The following is an 18,366-nucleotide window of genomic DNA, read 5'->3' on the forward strand; positions in this document are numbered from 1 at the left end:
GCCACAGAACAACTTACAAACGATGAACGAATGCATCACTCTCATAAATATTATAAAATCAAGAGCACTAAATTTGCAAATTTTTGGAATACTCTGCGCAGGATTATAATAAAATATTCCTTATTGTTTTGTACTGAAGTACGTTGGCTATCCCAAGGCGAAATTTTGGCTAGATTGTTTGAGCTTCGCCACGAGGTGCGTATGTATGTAATTTTGGTGTATTGTATAAACTTTTTACTTGTGGTGTGCCGTGGGTGAGAAAAGGTTGCGGAGCACTGTTTTATACAACACATATTATTATGACAATATGAACATTTTAGTAGTCTCCTATCAAAAAAATATCGAAATTAATATGAAGGAAAGTGTCGTCTCGCGAACCAACCAATTATTTTAACTTAAAAAATATAGATGTACCTACTAAGTATATAGTCTATATACCAGTGGCAAAGGGTGGAGGTAGGCTGTTAAGATCCGACATAAATATTTCACACTAAACGTTGTTAGCCAAACGTATTTGTTTTCATTGAATTAGGACTACAATGTGTACGTAGTATTTTTTTGTTTTTTAAATTCGATTAAACCCTGCCAAATCCAAGTCATAGTAGATAATTGTCAAAAAATATTCGTTTATCTATAAAATATCTAAAATTATGCCATTAAACCATAAATCATTTTAGATATTTAATAGATAGAAGAATATTTTTATCGATTATGGTTTGCTTTAGGCAGGGCTTGGTGAATTTAAAAAAACTAACCAACACCATCTGTAATATTTATTCTTAATTCAATGAAAACAAATAAGTATGACTGAAAAAGTGGGCACTATTTTTGTCGTATCGCCCATTGCATCGCTTAACTATTATGGTTTGGTTTAGACACGGTTTAATTGAATTTTAAAAACTAACCAGCACCATCTGCAAATTGTATTCTTAGTTCAACGAAAACAAATAAGTATAACTAACAAAGTTTAGTGTGCACTATTTCGCTACTGCTATATACCTATATAGGATATAATAATATGTATATTATTTTTAGCACTGCAAAAGGCGATGTGGCCTAATGACAGTAATGTAGTGAAACAGTACCTAGTGTAGTAATGTAGGTCACGATCTTTGGCTATTAACTTAATGGCAATCCGATGCTCTAAAGCAGTGTTTCCCAAATGGTATTCTGCGGAACCCAATGGTTTCGCGAGGTAAACTTAATGGTACTATGTGTGTTAATACATATATTGTGAACCTGGAGCCTCCGGGTAAAATGCCAGCGCCTTACGCGATGGATTACGTAACAAGGGCCGCCTAACGATTGTGCACTATATGAGTAGGTACATAATATATTACAATATATTATATAGACTACACTCCTCCTAAAGTTACGTCACAGTATCTTTCCATTCTAATAGCCTGCTTATCTTTCACGAATTTTCTAAAAAAGATGATAATATGGCAAAACTTTATTACTTAACTATATAATAATAATATTTCTTAAGTGTAGCGTTTTATAAAAAGTCTCTGTCTCATTCACTACGCCCTACACCTCTAGGAGCTATTCCTTATTTTAAGATGTATAACTATTAATTAATGGATGATTGTTGTAAAATACGTCAGCCGAAAAATACCAAAAACACACTGGGTATCTCATTATAACCTTTACAAGACTGATATTGTGATCGCCATGGCCCCCACAAAGGGGGGGCTGACAGGGCTCTAGCCTGAGGGCCTGAGCTCAGGAATGGCCCGGCGTGGCGAATCGACCTGATAAAGTGATTTAAAATACACATTACAAATTCTCTCGAATAGTAAAAAAAGTCGCCTGCTTAAAAGTATGTGATTGTACGATACAATTTTTAATTGTGTATCAATACTTGACAACTCCATAATTCAAATAGATGAATTCAAATATACAAAAAACACTAAAACACATTAATTTCACTGCGTACATTTTTTGAAAAAAACGCTACTGTAGAGCGTCGCACTGCCTTTATCTTTAGCAATAGGTGGGGGGGCCGTCAAAGATCCTAGCCTGGGGGCCCGCTTCAGGATGTGGGGGCCATGGTGATCGCCATGTTCGATATCTCGTCCTATTTCTTTCCAACAATATTTTAGACTAGTGCATTTTTTTTAAATTCAGCTTTTCCAAAAACATATAAGTAACTTGACAACTAACTTGCAAATTTAATATTAAAATATTTATAGGGGACAATTTGGGAAGCATGGCCGCCATTTCATTGGGGGATAAATAATTATTGCACGTGGCGTTACTCCGTCTAAACTACGACTATGCCAAGTTTGATGCTCTCCTGTGCAGTTTCCTCTTAAAACATTCTATCCATGAGCGATTATAATTTACGCACCTACCGGTTTATGTTCCAATGTTCCCAAAGAAATCGCCCGAAAGCATATAAGTAACTAATAGCATTTTATTTTTAGCGTACCTACCTATGTACGTTCGAGGTCCTATGTACCTATGAATAATAATGATTACCGGCGTGAGAATTAATACGGCCGTTGAAAATGGGGTTTGCGATCCCGGAATTTCACTCGATTTCTTTATATCATATCCCTTGATTGAAAATATTTGAATACTAGGATTTTAGGATTCGTTTGTTAGTAAATAGTTTAATTTAAACCACAGGTTCTCAAACTTATTTCGACCACCGCCCACTTTGAGATTTAAAAAAAATCTAGTGCCCCCCATATTTTTTAATTTACCTTTTTACATTACCATCTGTTGCTTATCTTAAAAACAGTTATTGCAAATATAATTTTTAAGCATGCATTATTATATGGATAGGATAAAAATAGGGTGTGACCCATATCTTATTTCTGAGATCAAAGAATGTTTCAATGATAGGAAATAAAACTCTTACTTAATTATATTTAGAAGTATTTTATTAACATTAAAAGAAGGCTTTGAATTTAAAACTTATCTAATGTGAAGAATGAATCTGATGCATTTCGACGAGTTTGTTAATATCAGGCTTGAATTCACTTAAAAGCAGCCGTAAGTCTCGGTAACTTGCAGCCGATTTCTCTTTTAGTTAGCAACATTGCTACAGCACTAAATCCATGTTCACACAAGTACGACGATGGGAATGCGGGTCTAGGACGATTTGGCACCGCGAACTGGTCTCCGCCGATTGGCCTCCGGTTATTGGCCGCCGGTACAATCGGACACCGACCCAATTGGCCTCCGGGACGATCGGACGCCGGTACAATCGGGCGCCGGCCTAATTTGACACCGGCCCAACTGGCCGCCGGGAGATTGGACGCCGCACCGCTGAATAAAATGCGCAAAGGAAAAGACCTACGTAACGACTTCGTAGAGAAAGTAGACACGACACTTTAATAAATGCTTCTATCTACTTAGTGGTTGTACCTAATACATTTTGCGCTTAATATATTTTTATTATGATAGATAATAATTATTATTCATGCTTTATGCTGTTTATAAAAGAAAAGAATTCTTTTCTCGCCAGAAATTGAAGATGTGCATAATTAAGTAATTTTTGTGTATACCTACCTATTCATATTAAAAACAACAAATATTAATAATGAATTGGTTAGTTAAAATATTGTCTTTCGGCGTTTTCTCGATTTCATGTCATTATAATTGAACTTTATATGTGTATATAACCCGTAAATAAGTATTGTGAAGATTATGAAATTACAAACAATATAAGTAGGTAAACTTCTTGAAAGGTATATACATATTACATTAGATATTATGTTGACAAAGCGAATTTGTAACTTTCGTATTGTTTAAAGTATAGTATATATATGATGTTTATAAAAATAATGGAAAAATTTTAAAGATGTGCACAATTAAATTTACGTATTTTTATTTATATTTATGAATCTGTAGGTGTCCCTATAAAGGGGATAATTAAGTATATGTTATGCGAAACTCAACTTTACAGAAAGCGAGGAAAAACACCAAATAAAAACAGTAAGTAACCAAAATATATGTATTCGTATATGGTACATATTTTTTTAAAGTTTATTAAATGTATATGATTTAAAATACAACCATAAAACACTTAAGCTATTGTTATTTATTTCATTGTGTGTTTTTTTATTTTTTTGTCTGTTTCTAGTTTATTAGTTAAATTGAGCCAGTTTGAATGAAAATAATATTCTTTCAGACTTTTCTTAAATTAAAACAAAACATTTTAAAGTGTATTTTAGGGTAAATAAAAATATCTTTAAAAATTTAAGAAAATAATCTGCTGTAAATATTTCAGTAGGTTGATGGATAAATATGTAAAGTAACCTTATAGTAATTAATAATATTCACTATTTGCTAAGTCATATTTTTATAATAATACTTACATATGAATTTCTTTAACGGTATTAACTCACAGTGAAGCATTGATGAAAAGACAATACCAATATTAAATAATAAAATAAAACACAATATTATGCAGTGCTAAGCAAAATTGATAAATAAAACGACAATTATAATAATACATTTATTTTCAATGACAACCTATTTTAGACAATACATTTTAGTAATATAAAAACAAAATGCAGTTCATAAATACACATCGTATGGGTATTTTATAATCCTGCTTATGATATTTAAATAACATAATATACGTACATATTCATCTCAAAAAACCTCATAACAAAATAACATACGAAAACTACACAAAATATTTATTACTATCCATAAAAATAAAGGAATAAATGGAGGAACCTAATAATACAATATTAGGTACCTTCCTACCTATCTACCTAAAACTTGTAATGTATATGCGATCATCTTTTCTGTAAATTTAATTCATTAAAGCACTGTTAGAAAAAAAAATTTAACGTTTAATTAAATTTAGAATATAAACTAGATTATTATTAAAATAAGCAAGCAGTAAGGATTTGCATCATATTGCCACTTACAATGATCAAAGAAAATGTCTATGACGAGGATTATACATTTTTTTATTTTACCATATTTAGCTGTTATGAAAATTTGCCCCGAAAATATACTCCGAAATTATGGTCTATGTATACAAAGGTAAATAATCATTAGGTATTTTTTAAACATCTCAAAATACTAATACTAAGTAGATAATGCAAAAGTTAAAAGCATTAACCCTACAGCGGAATGAATCTAGATCAGTGATAGCGAACCTGTGACACTAGTGTCACGCGAGATGATTTTTCATGGCACGCGAATGTTTTATTTTGAAAAGAGAAAAAAACCTACAATAATTTAATAATATACAAGAAAGTTTTGCAAATAAATTAATGTTCTTATAAGTAAGTATATAATATTAAAAAATGATGACGACAGAGCAATGTTTTCTTCGGTTTTTAATATTATTTTTACCAATCAACGAAAGTCAGGCAAAAATGACAGATTAAAAATAAAAATATTCATCCAACAATGATGACAACTTGGTGAAATTTATCGGCAGTCATTCAAATATAAACAGCTGCTTATTATTTTACCTCAAATATAATCGCTTAAAACGGAAAACCGCTTAGTTAGTGATAGGGAATATAATAATATGAAAGAACGTTGCTAAAATGCTTCCAAGATCTCCTTGAAATTTTGAAAACAAGGAAAAAAATATTGAACGAATAAAAGATTAGCCTTCGGCTAGAAACACAGTGAAAATAGAATCTCAAGAACTCAATTATAATCTTTAAACTTTTTCAATAGCATTCTTAAAAACTGTTTTTCATTTTTTTCTCATGAATCTCGGTATGTCAGACAGTCGAACAATTATAATAGGGAAATTTTGGCCCACGTACGTAAAAAGGTTCGCCAACCCTGATCGAAATAATACTATTAAACCTATTTTTTTCTCAAAAAAAGGGGTTTTCAAACTGTGTTCACTCGTATAATTCTGTTTAATATAATATTTCTTTTATTAATTATGTTAACTGTAAATTCATGGTGGAAATGAATCCTATTATTGATTTAATTTAATAAAACGCAATTGTTATCGTACTGACTAGACTAGCCTCTGGGTGGACGAAACCGGTTGCAGTTAAAAAAGGTTCATGTGATTGGGTCATCGATATATTTAATAATATGTTTACTGTTCAATTCTACTTATTAAGTCATAATTTGTGTTATACTAATTATTTAATTTATAAAAACGTGCTGCAATATAATCAGTCAATGTCGATTTAATGATTTATTTTCTTCCAAACTCAATAATTACCCAGTATTATTTAACCTAACTAAAAAAATACGACATCCAACAGGATTCGCGCCCAGATGCGTGCTCTGGCCACTAAGCTATACGAGTCCTATCTACTTGTATCGAAGTGAGCTAATGCTTTTATTTATAATTGTCTCTGAAGCACTTTCTAAATTGCGTTACTTATTGGCAATCGGCTTTTGTATTTTAAATCAAAGTAGGTATTGAATTATCGATTTCAGGATCACTCCAATATTTTATATTATATTTGGCTGATATTTTTGGACGAATTCACTGGACAGCCGGCTCTTAGACTGTTAGCCGATGAGTTAGACATTTTTCGAAATTCTTGTCCTATTAAAAATATTTTTAACGCTATTAAAATATGTTGTATAATTCTCATGACAAAGGCCAATCATTTTTTAACCCCTGATCAAGCTAATGAGGTAGTTAGATCAGATTATTTTTAAATATCTGGGGCTTTCCCACGTACCCAGGTATTTCCACAGATAAATTAAAAATAATTCCCTATTACAAACATCGGCTTCCTAGTGATTAATATAATAGGTATTATATATTTCGACGTAGTTACACAAAACAATACAACTCATAAAATATAAATCCATGCTTGGTGAAATGTTTCACCAGTCAATATAATTTTTTTCCCTAGATTATTTATTTTCTTATTATCTTCCCAAGTCATGTCACCATTCTGTATCCACCATATATATAATGTGTGGATGGTTTTTAGTAGCCTTGGTCAGGTGACAGGTGGTGGTATTGACTTTTGTTGTCAAAGAGGATATATTATAATTATTAAGTTTACACTGCTACTTATTACTATTTTGTTTTACTGTTTTTGTTATATTATACGTATTCATATTCCAACAGTGAATTTTCCATTTGTGAGATTTTCTTCAGAAATAAATATTTATCTTCTTCTTCTTATTGTGCCATCTCCTAGCGGAGGTCGGACACCATCAAGGCAATATTAGCTTTGTCGTCTGCTACCTGGAATAGTTCAGTGGAGCTGCACTCGTACTAATCACGGAGGTTTTTAAGCCACAAAATGCGGCGCCGTCCTCTGCTACGCTTACCATTGATCTTTCCTTGAATAATAAGTTGGGGAATACTGTACTTTTGTCCTCTCATAATGTAGCCGAGGTACTGTAGTTTCCTGGTTTTAATACTACCTAGAACTTCTTGGTCCTTTCCCATTCACCCTGTCAGTTCAAGAAATTTTGAGGATGCATCTATACAGCCACATCTCGAAAGCTTCAAGTCTCCGTAACATCTCTTGGTTTAGCGTCCATAATAATGTTTATAATAATGTATTGATGTTAGCCATACTATTTATCTTTCAACAAAAATATGTGTACACATTTTAAATTAAAGGTGAAATTTTTAACATATGAACATTTTGACTTAAATTAATATCTAGTACACTCTACTCCAGTTATTTTAAAAATAATGTAAAAAAATATACCACACTATGAAAAAATATTCATTTACCTATGCACCGTGCTGAATTTTTTGAGTCAACTTTTCTTGAAATTTTTCTAATGTGAGTTAGCGCGTTTTTTATAAAATACGTTTAGTAATAAAAATGGAATAAGCAATTTTAAGCCGAAGAAACCTAACACCTATTTCAAACGATAGTCTATTGATAATAATATGCACCTACATACAAATTCGCTTTGTCAACATAATATATAATAATGTAGGTACAGAATACATGTAGGTACTGAATACGGTATAGTTTGTCAATTATTATAGACTTATTTTATTTATTACGTAAACGCCTTGATTAATATAAATTGTACCTAATTATTAAAGATCGATTGACTAACACATTTCAAACAATAATATAATATATAATGTAATATGTAGGTACCTTTCAAGTATTTTACCTACTTATATTGTTTGTAATTTCATAAACTTCAAAATACTTATTTACGGATGATGAATAAATATAAAGTTCAATTATAATAACATGAAATCGAGAAAACGCCGAAAGATATTATTTTCACTAACCAATTCATTATTAATATATATTATATATTTTTAATATGAATAGAATACACAATAAATAACTTACTTAATTATGCACATCTTCAAGTTCTGACGAGGAAAGAATTCTTCTCTTTTTATAAACAGCATAAAGCATAAGTAATAATTATTATCAATCATAAGCGAAAAATGTATAAGGTACAACCACTAAGTAGATAGAAGCACATTAAAGTGTCGTGTCTACTTTCTCTACCAAGTCGTTACGTAGGTCTTTTCCTTTGCGCATTTAATTCAGCCGTGCGGCGTCCAATCTCCCGGCGGCCAGTTGGGCCGGTGTCCAATTGGGTCGGCGCCCGATTGTACCGGCGCCCGATCGTCCCGGAGGCCAATTGGGTCGGTGTCTGATTGTACCGGCGGCCAATAACCGGAGGCCAATCGGCGGAGGCCAGTTCGCGGTGTCAAATCGTCCCATTCCCTGGGAATGCTATCAGAAATCGTTGAACAACCGACAATAGCCCAGGGTACAGTTGAGAGATTCGCTTCTGCAGCCAAAATTCCAAGCATTCGAGTAGTAAATCGCATCTCAAGTGGTGTCGTGGTCTTGATTTCGTCAGATTTTTATAGATAGAATTTGTTTGCCGCCGCCCCTCTAGATTTCCTTAACGCCCCCTAATTTTCTTTGAGCCTTCTGCTGCCCCCCCCCCCACAAGAGGCGTTATCATCCACTTTGAGAAAGACTGGTTTAGACCAATGTTCTTCAACCGGTGGTCCGCCGGTCCGCATGAATTTACTACCGGTCCACGAAAGCTTTCACCATGCTATCAACCGACAATATCGCTACACGATTCGGGGAATCCGCACTAAATGAAATGCTGGGTGAATTTTTGAATGCTGCTGATATTAACCAGAAAGCCAACATTTAAAAGCGTTAACTGAAAACTTTAATAAATATTTCTCTGAAAATTAAGATCTACGTAAAGGTGGACCGGATCTGTAACCTCTGGATTAGTATTCCCTTTTTGGAAGATATTAAATCATGCGCACTTGTGATCCTCGTGAGAAAGAAAAGCTGATCGAGCTATCTTTTGATGTCACTCTGGTCACTGTTGTCCAGGCATAAAATGCAATCATTGTCTCAATTTTGAATATCCCTTGATAAAGAATATACATCTCTGAATTATAAAGATCAGATTATTGGTATTTTTTTCGACTTAATAAATTTATGTGAAAAGAATTTTTCATCAATGTCAGTAATAAAAATCAAACAAAGAAATCGAATGGATAATGCTTCGTCTCTCCGAAACAATGCTGCAACACGTACCTATATCAAATTTGCTTACAAAAAATCAGCGGCATATGTGGCACTAACAAAAAGTTGTAATTTTAAAACATAAGATTTAATAAAAAAAAATCTATCTATAATGGTCATTATTTCTGGCTAATACCGGTCCGCGAAATATTTCTCTTATGTTCACCGGGCCGCGGGTGTTAAAAGGTTGAAGAACACTGGTTTAGACTGTTTAGTGTTTAGACAAACACAGACATGTTTTTTATCAACTGAATAAGTGTAGTTTAAAGAATGTTTATACTTAAATGAAAATACATAAAAATCGGGATTACGTGATAGGAAAAAAAAATGTACAAATCTATTAGTTAAGTGTATAATTTAACTACTTTAGTAAGTAGTATTCTGTAATAGGTACCTAGGTACTTAATGTAATGTTTTAAAGAAATTGAAATTTTATTGACTGTATCATAATAATATCATTATTAATTAATATAATTATATTTTTTACACTACACATTGTTTACAAACATAAATCATGTATTTCAACAAAAAAAGCCAAATTTCAATTTACTACGTAAATATTAGTAAACAATTTTATCATAAAAAAAATATTAAACAAAAATGTTTTATAAACATTGGTGAAATTGTTATATCCCTAGAATGATGCAGATAACATAATCTGCGGCCCATTCAATGTTTTTTACTCTCGTTTACATTATATTGACAAATATATGTGTGTTTATTCAATATACTTTTATACGTTATTTATGGATACACCTACAATATTTTACGGATATCAATCAATTACATTATAATACTGTAGGTAGGCACTAGAGATGGGAAAACTGGTCGATTTTGAAGACTAAGTATACTTACTACCAGTATAAAAAAATACTTAGTATATAAACTTGTTCCAAAATACTTACTGGTATTTGGAATACTATATAGATCGTTTGGCGTGCGTATGCGACAAAAGTTTCATACTCAACAACTCAACTGAAACTAAAACTAACTCCATATTATTAGTATTTTGAAATACGTATCGGCTCAGGGAACTCCGACTGTGTATCGGCTTCAATATAATCACTAAAAATACGCTGAGCTTCGCTTGTCGAAAAGTCCCATTTATTATAAAATTTTAAATGTATGAGTTGTTTTTCTGTTAGGTTACAATATTATTGTTAACAAAAATGAATAACAGTGATTTTTTTAAATTTTAAACATGTTTTGCGTGGTATATAACAAGCCTAAGCCTGTGCGTCATCTCACTACTGTGCTGCGACACAAAATTTATGACCTATTATTCATACATTCGAACGCAATAGACTAATAAATTAAAATATATCTATATTCAAGTTCTATTTCGTTCGTGCGCATTTAATGTCAATAGTGTTGAAAGTCTACCAACTGGCGAGTGCACAGAACAGCGATTCGCGATGATATCATCACAAGTTTTTTGGAATAAGTTTATTGGGCCACAAATACTTAGTATGGGTAGTTTCATCCGAAACTTGAGTACACAAACTGGTGACAGTATTTCCAACTCATCTATAGTAGACACTTAATGCCTACAACGCATGGAGTGGACAGATCACGCGTTGGTATGGAGCGGTACATTATATAGGGCGGCAAATGAAGGAACGAATATTGAGAGTAGTGGCGGTTTTTCATGAAGCAGATGATGCGGTCGCTTCGTTAAAAAGTACCCGAATCTTATTTAAACAATGAAGGAAGCATGAAAATACCTGTCAACCTATTCTATTTGTACATTATATTACCTACCCAATGGTAGTTTATCGCAAAGGCAACATTTTCACAAGGTTGCTTCCAAACCTGTCAGCGCCTTAAACCTCCACGGACCAAAAACGCTATTTGAGAGTAGGTTTCATGGAGACTTTCTAATTCTCGGTGGATGATGATGAGTTTTGTTTTATGTTGTATGTTTAAGATACCTACCCATAAGTATTAAGTTAATTGTAGCATCTACCAGTGGTTATCAAATGCGCGTGGCTTAACGGTCATAATAATTATTTGGACCGTTAGTGTTTGTTTGTGTCATCCGCACTGTTTTGTCTTTGAAATATGCCGCATCGGATAAACACAAACACGCCTCCAAACCAAAACCGCCCCGCACCACACTGGGTCTCAATCGAGCGTATCACGAGGCACTACGTTTTATGTGAAGCATCTGTACAGTTGTTTACGCCTGGTAATGTCCCAGGAGCAGTTAGCCCAGACTAAGATCGCCACGCTCTCAAGTGAGCTTTGGACTGAGTTCGCTGATTTTACTCTAATGAGTCTAATGCAAAGTGCCGGGGAGAAAAAAGGCACAAGCAAATTAACAAAAAAGAAAGGACTAATAAATATAACAAAAAAAAAGAGGTCGTCACGCCCGCAGTAAGACGCCGCAAATTTTTTGAATGCAAGATAATTGGCCTTTGTGGCGACCAGGTCGGACGGCATGATGGGCCCAACAGCTGGTTGGACCGACTCAAGTAACTCTTCCCCTACACAGGAGCACATTCTCAGATATTCCCAGAGGGTGTGGTTTGCATCCTGTTTTTCCCCACATGGACATGTCGGTCGGGTCCAAGCTCAAGGAGCTTGGCAGCGAACCCACCGTGGCCTGTCAAAGATTGACTAGTGTGATGGTCTCATGACTGATGATCGTGATCCGGACCAGTTAGCTGCCAAACAACCTATGAACGGGTTGGCCTCTTTCCTCTCGGAGGACACAAGGACCTGTGGTCACTGGAAAACCCGTGACACTCATTAATTAATTGGTACAACTATCTGGGGCATCCAATGTTTGCTTTAATATTCTGATACGGCATGTCTAAAAGACAAGACAGCGCAAACGACACAAACGGACACTATCGATCCTAACAATTATGACACGTAAGCCACGCATATTCGATAACCGACAACCACTTGTGGATGCGACAGCTCGCAATAACTTATAGGTAAATACTTAGTTATACCTGCAGGCCAGGTGTTCATCGCTAGATTCAAAGAGGGAGTGTCTGTGTATGATAAATATACCTGGAATGCGCGCTAGTTTTTACGCGCGTGTCTAACCGAGCTTTACGCGCGAGTTCTTAAAATATGCTGCGTCCATGTAATTTGGCAGTGAATAAGCTAGATGACGTAATACACTTTTGAATGGGCATAAAAAAACAAACGCGTGTGCGAGAAGAAAGACTGCAACTCAGTCGTGAGAAGTGAATCCAATCCCGAGCCAAAATCTTGATCCCGGGATTTCGGGATTACGATTTGACGATCCCAGGATCCCGGGACTGGCATTTTTTCAATAGTTACTATAAAATTTCTATATATATCTTCAAATAAGGTTGATAAAATCGGTCAAAAATAAATTTATTATAATTTATACTATTTAAGACATTTATTGTTAATATTGTGTACGTTCAATCTTAGAAATACATAGGTTTAATGGAGTAAATAATATTGTAATATGTATAAATAATTATGTGAAAGTAAAAGAGTTCTATTTATTTATGAAAAGATAACAAATACAAGTTCAATTAAAATAAAAAAAATGACAATTGCATTAAAAAACATGGTGGAATCACTTTGTTAAAAGTGCGAAGCCATTGTTTTTTCCAATCTTATGTGAAAATAATTGCAAGATAAAAAGAACTTTTTATATACAACGTTATTAAATTTTCTGTTGAATCATATAAACTTGACTTGACTAGCTTAAACGATCAAAAAAATTGTATTTGGTAGAAATAATACTGAAATGTCATTTTGGCACTCATATTGATTTCCATAGTAACGCACGTATATATTAATAATTTCCTAGCAACCAATAATAGTGGATTGGATTACGGATTTCTTCCGAAATAACTTTTCATACAAAACAGAATTAACTGAAAATGAATTTAATTCTACTTAAAGATGACTAAAAGTATTAAAATAATGCATTGTCGTCGTGTTCAGATGTATTCTAAATGTTTCAAATGTCTAGCTAGGCGGGAAGTTAATTAAAAATCGAATGCAAGATTTGTACTGGACCAACAACCACCGGACGAATAAGAATACGACCTAATAAAAACGTTGTAAAATAAAATGAATTGGCAACACATGGGTAATAAATCAAACTTCATACAAACTCAGTTTATTTCTAATATATTTGTATGTTATTAAAAGTATTTTTTCTGTCATATTTTCGTTTTTATTTTATCTTCCATGAAAATTGATAAAAAAATCAATACCGAAAGTTTCGGGATTATGTTTACCAATCCCGGGATTCAAAGGTATCGAAAATAGTTCGGGATCCCGGGATTGGAGTCCTTGTCGTAAGTCGTGATACAGTGCACGGCTCCTGAGATGTAATATCTCGCTTTAATTAATTTAATACTGGCAAGATATACTCTTGTAGGTGACGTAATTTATTTTGAAATGGCCATACAACTTTGAATTACTAATAATATAAAGCTTTTATTACTACTTACTTACATACTACAATTTTTAATTTTGCCTGTATATGATCTTCTCGTGTGTACCTACTCTTAACTTAAAGTCATGTAAATTCAGTCAAAGCACATTTGTGCTCATGGCGACCCCAGTCTTGGGTAACTGCCCCAGAAACATTTTCAATCATTAAAAACATGAGGCTTCACAACCAAACGTAGGGTCCTGTACAGGGAACTCATAAATAATGAAAACTGAAATACCTAACAGGTAAGCAGTAGCAGGTAACCGATCTCGAGTAAGGAATAATCCGGGATAAACTACTACGTCATACGTCGAATACTGACAACTGCTCACAGTTAATGCATTGACGCTCATTTAATATTGGTGTATTACACACACTATTGCACGTGCATAATGCGTGTTTCATGTTCGTAGAACACTCACACATTCAAAACCCTGCACCAAAATGTAGTGTGTTGAATAATGCCTATCGGAATTATATTTATTATCTGCTCTGTGGTCCTGTGATACGCCCGATTAAGACCGGCTGTGGTTTGGTGGGACCATTAACTTCAATGTTCAGGCACGTACGCACAGGTGTTATCCATAAGACAAATAATTCATGATAATAATTACCTACTTATTTTTTTAGTCTCGGGTCATTTTGTAGATAGGTACCTACTCCATAATATGTATACTTACAGTTTTTGTTATGTTAACATTATAATTCTAAAACAGAATGGTGCATCTAGTCTCTAATTCTACTTTTCTATCATCAGTTTCAGTTCAGCAGCAGCAGGATACTGTTGACTCACAAATCTCGGAAGCCGAACTTCATGAATCCGCGACCAACTTTTTGGCATCTCAGCGCCGTAAGATGAACATTAACAACTACAACTTCAGACTGAAAGAGGAGGAAGGTGCCAATGACAGTTCGCGCGTGGTTTCTGCGTCGCATTCTTCACCCTCTGAACCAGGTATGTCAGATTCTTTCTCTTTTTGTTGTGGTATCACCTGCAATGCCTGCGGTAGGGCTATTCTAACTAGTCAACACGATAATACGTTTTCGCTATTTTTTTGATCCAAAATAACACGGATATCACTCAGGGCAATTTCCTATCCAAAACGGTTATCTACAATAATTGGCCGACACACAGCACTGCCTCTTACTTGATTCCAAATGCATCCGATTAGTATCACTAATTTGTTTTTAATAAAATTGGAGATTCTAATCGGATGTATTTAGAATCAAGTAAGACATACGTAAAAATCGCTGGATTCAAAATTTTAATATGTAAGTATCCAATTATTATCGTAGGTACCTACTCTATCTCGCTGCAAAACAATTAACACACTCATGAGCGGCTGTGTTAAAAAAAACAGTTTTTTCCGATTTTTTTACGAAACACTTCTCAAAATATATAACACATTTTGTCACGAGGTCTTCTGTGAAAAGCCTTCATTTGCCATACATTAGGGCTCAGATACACGGCAGTTCAAGCGAGTCAAACATGGCCCCCACATCCTGAAGCGGGCCCCCAACCTAGGATCTTTGACGGCCTCCCTACCTATCGCTAATGATAAAGGCAGTGTGACGCTCTACAGTAGCGTTTTCGAAATGCTGTACCCGGAAAAATTAATGTGAATTTTTAGTGTTTTTATGTACCTACTTATATTTTAGTTCATCTATGTATTTGAATTATGGAGTTGTCGAGTATCGATACACAATTAAAAATTGTATCGTACAACCACATAATTTTAAATAATACCTAACATTATTGAAGAAAAACAGCCGACTTTTTTTACTATTCGAGAGAATTTGTGATGTATGTTTATATCACTTATCTGGTCGACTCGCCACGCCCGGCCCTACCTGAGCCCGGGCCCCCAAGCTAGAACCTTGTCAGTCCCACCTTTGTGGGGGCCATGGTGTTGACCCTGGTCTTCATCTGGTCAATTAAGACCTTTACCGACGCAAGCAACGCCGCGTGAACTTACCTACGCCATAATCGATTAAACTAAACTATTCGAGTACCTACTCATCTAATGATCCAATCGTGTGTGTCTGTATACTCGGGTGCCGCCATGTTCAATTATGCCCCATTCAAATGACGGTGTTTGGCTATGCTCGTATATTTCGATCAAGTACTTATTCCTTGTACAAAAACAAAAGAATATTTCACCACGTTTTTCTTAGCTCGTATTCTTGTTTGTCCGGTGGTTGTTTATCCAGTACAAATCTTGCAATCGATTTTTAACTAACTTCCCGACTAGCTAGACATTTGAAACTTTTAGAATATATCAAAACTCGATGCCAATGCATTCTTTTAATACTTTTAGCCATCTTTAAGTAGAATTGAATTCATTTTCAGTTAATTCTGTTCTGTATGAAAAGTAATTTCGGAAGAAATCCGTAATCCAATCCACTATTATTGGTAGCTAAGGAGATGGTCCTAGCAACTAAACTATTAATATATGCGTGCGTTACTATGGAAATCAAAATGACATTTCAGTATTTTATATTCGTTTGTTTGTTGCAAAATAGCAAAAAAAATGATTTGTTCACAATTGCCTTATTTGTCCTAAATTATTAATACATAGAATTGTCAAGTTTATAATATCATGATTCAACAGAAAATTAAAAAACATGGTACGAGTATATAAAAAGTTCTTTTTATCTTGTAATTGTTTCTCTGTGGTCATTGATGACATGTTCGGTGTCTATCTATGAGACTGAATATTATGTCAAACAAAAACGATAAACGACGTAAATTTTTGCATTTTACCACTAGTAGTAATATAGTAAATGAAACATGTTAAAACCGCTGTTGCATAGTTATTATTTCTTGCATTTATTGATTTGTATAACATTATGGCCGGATAATCCGAATGCCGAATTAACGATATTTAAAATTTATTATAATCATTACAATATAATTATAGAAAATCTCTTGAGAAGTACCTACACGATTACTATTAGGTGGAAGTAAATGCTTGTTGTGATAGTTCTCCATTCATTATGCATAAATCGATTCCAACACAATCATATTAATTGAGTTATTAATCCTATATAATATAAATTAAATTAAATTTTCATTAATCTGCGTCGTATCCGGAAATTTGTACCTAAACAGTTCACCGCAGGACACTTATTCGTGCGCCGCAGTACCTACGTGAAACATGAGTTCGTGTAACATTTTTAATCAAATGACGAGTTCTTCGTTGAACATTTCACCGTGGAGTATATTTATTTTGTACGTATGCTACAACATGTGGAGATGTCTTTACTAGGTTAGATTAGGGTTAATATAATTGGAACAGTACTATCTACAAACTATCACCGCAAGACAAAATATGTATTCGACGGTGAAATATTCAACGACGAACTCGTCATTTGATAAAATGTTATACAAACTCATGTTTCACGTACTGCAGCGCACGAATAAGTGTCCCACGATGAACTGCATACATACAACTTACATGTAACCAATCTGCGTATGATGTGTATTTAAACGAAACTCTTTTTAATTCGAAAATGTTATCGCTTTTACGAAATTTGTGACGTTGTAAGTTTCATCTTCGAAAGCAAAGTTTAGTATAAATAAAGCAGGCATGATTGTATGAAATTGAGTACCAATAATTATTATATCTACTAATTATTGGATCAATAATTGTAAAATAGATAATACCGTTAGACAATAAATAATCAAAATAATTCACTCACTTTAATGAAATACGGAAGAAAACAAGTATGACAATAATTAAAAACAAAGGCTGTCAGATCTATCAAATTTGGCAATCGTTTTGTTCAATAAATTATTATAGAGGCATTTGGTGTACGGCCACGGCCAGATGTATATGTACAAAATATCCATGTCTTACGTTAAATCTTACGTTCCGTATGCCGTGTGGCTTATAACCACAGAACAGATAATTTCTGAGTTCCCTGCTTATAACCGTACGCTGTTTTGTTGGATGAACCGGGCTTTACATTTCCTCGATTCATTCGGGATATCGTCTGGCACTCACCATGTTATCATTCCCTGCCACTGGAAAATACATACAAACAAATTATATGATTAGTAAGCAGTTATCTACTACCTAATTAAAATCAATGATTTTGTCGTGTTTTGCACAGTCGCTCAGTGATTGGCTGATAAGATCTATGATTAATGTCCCGAAGGGGTCAAGAATGAAAATGATAACGCCGATATTATTGTCAGTAGGTATCAAAGTATCTCAAGAACAAAAATAGGTATAGGGTAAATCATGTCGATAATTTTAATATATTAATATGTACGTAGGTACCTAAGCAATCTGGTAAGTACTAAAGACTTGCGGAGATTGGAAAGTGAAGGCTGATTCCCATTACGGATTGATTGATGAGATCCAATATAATATGTTGCGACACGCGGGCAAAGTTCTAATTTTGTATGCAAAAAGTTAGATAGTTTGTAGACAAGAAATTTTTATCGATATA

At 33.9% G+C, this 18,366-nt stretch overlaps 1 protein-coding gene across 1 annotated transcript in view; it reads left to right on the plus strand.

The window, feature by feature from the left end:
• The window catches only part of LOC147079602 (uncharacterized), a 222,328-nt gene that overhangs the window by 78,106 nt on the left and 125,856 nt on the right, over nucleotides 1–18,366 (plus strand). Inside the window, exon 4 of the mRNA XM_085942398.1 lies at nucleotides 14,666–14,863. Coding sequence (XP_085798524.1) covers nucleotides 14,666–14,863 — 198 coding nt within the window. The remainder of the gene's footprint in view (nucleotides 1–14,665; nucleotides 14,864–18,366) is intronic.

Source organism: Rhyacophila brunnea, unplaced genomic scaffold (genome assembly GCF_057557595.1).
Source record: "Rhyacophila brunnea isolate RB1 unplaced genomic scaffold, BYU_Rbru_1.0 scaffold_1, whole genome shotgun sequence".
NCBI classification, from domain to species: domain Eukaryota; kingdom Metazoa; phylum Arthropoda; class Insecta; order Trichoptera; family Rhyacophilidae; genus Rhyacophila; species Rhyacophila brunnea.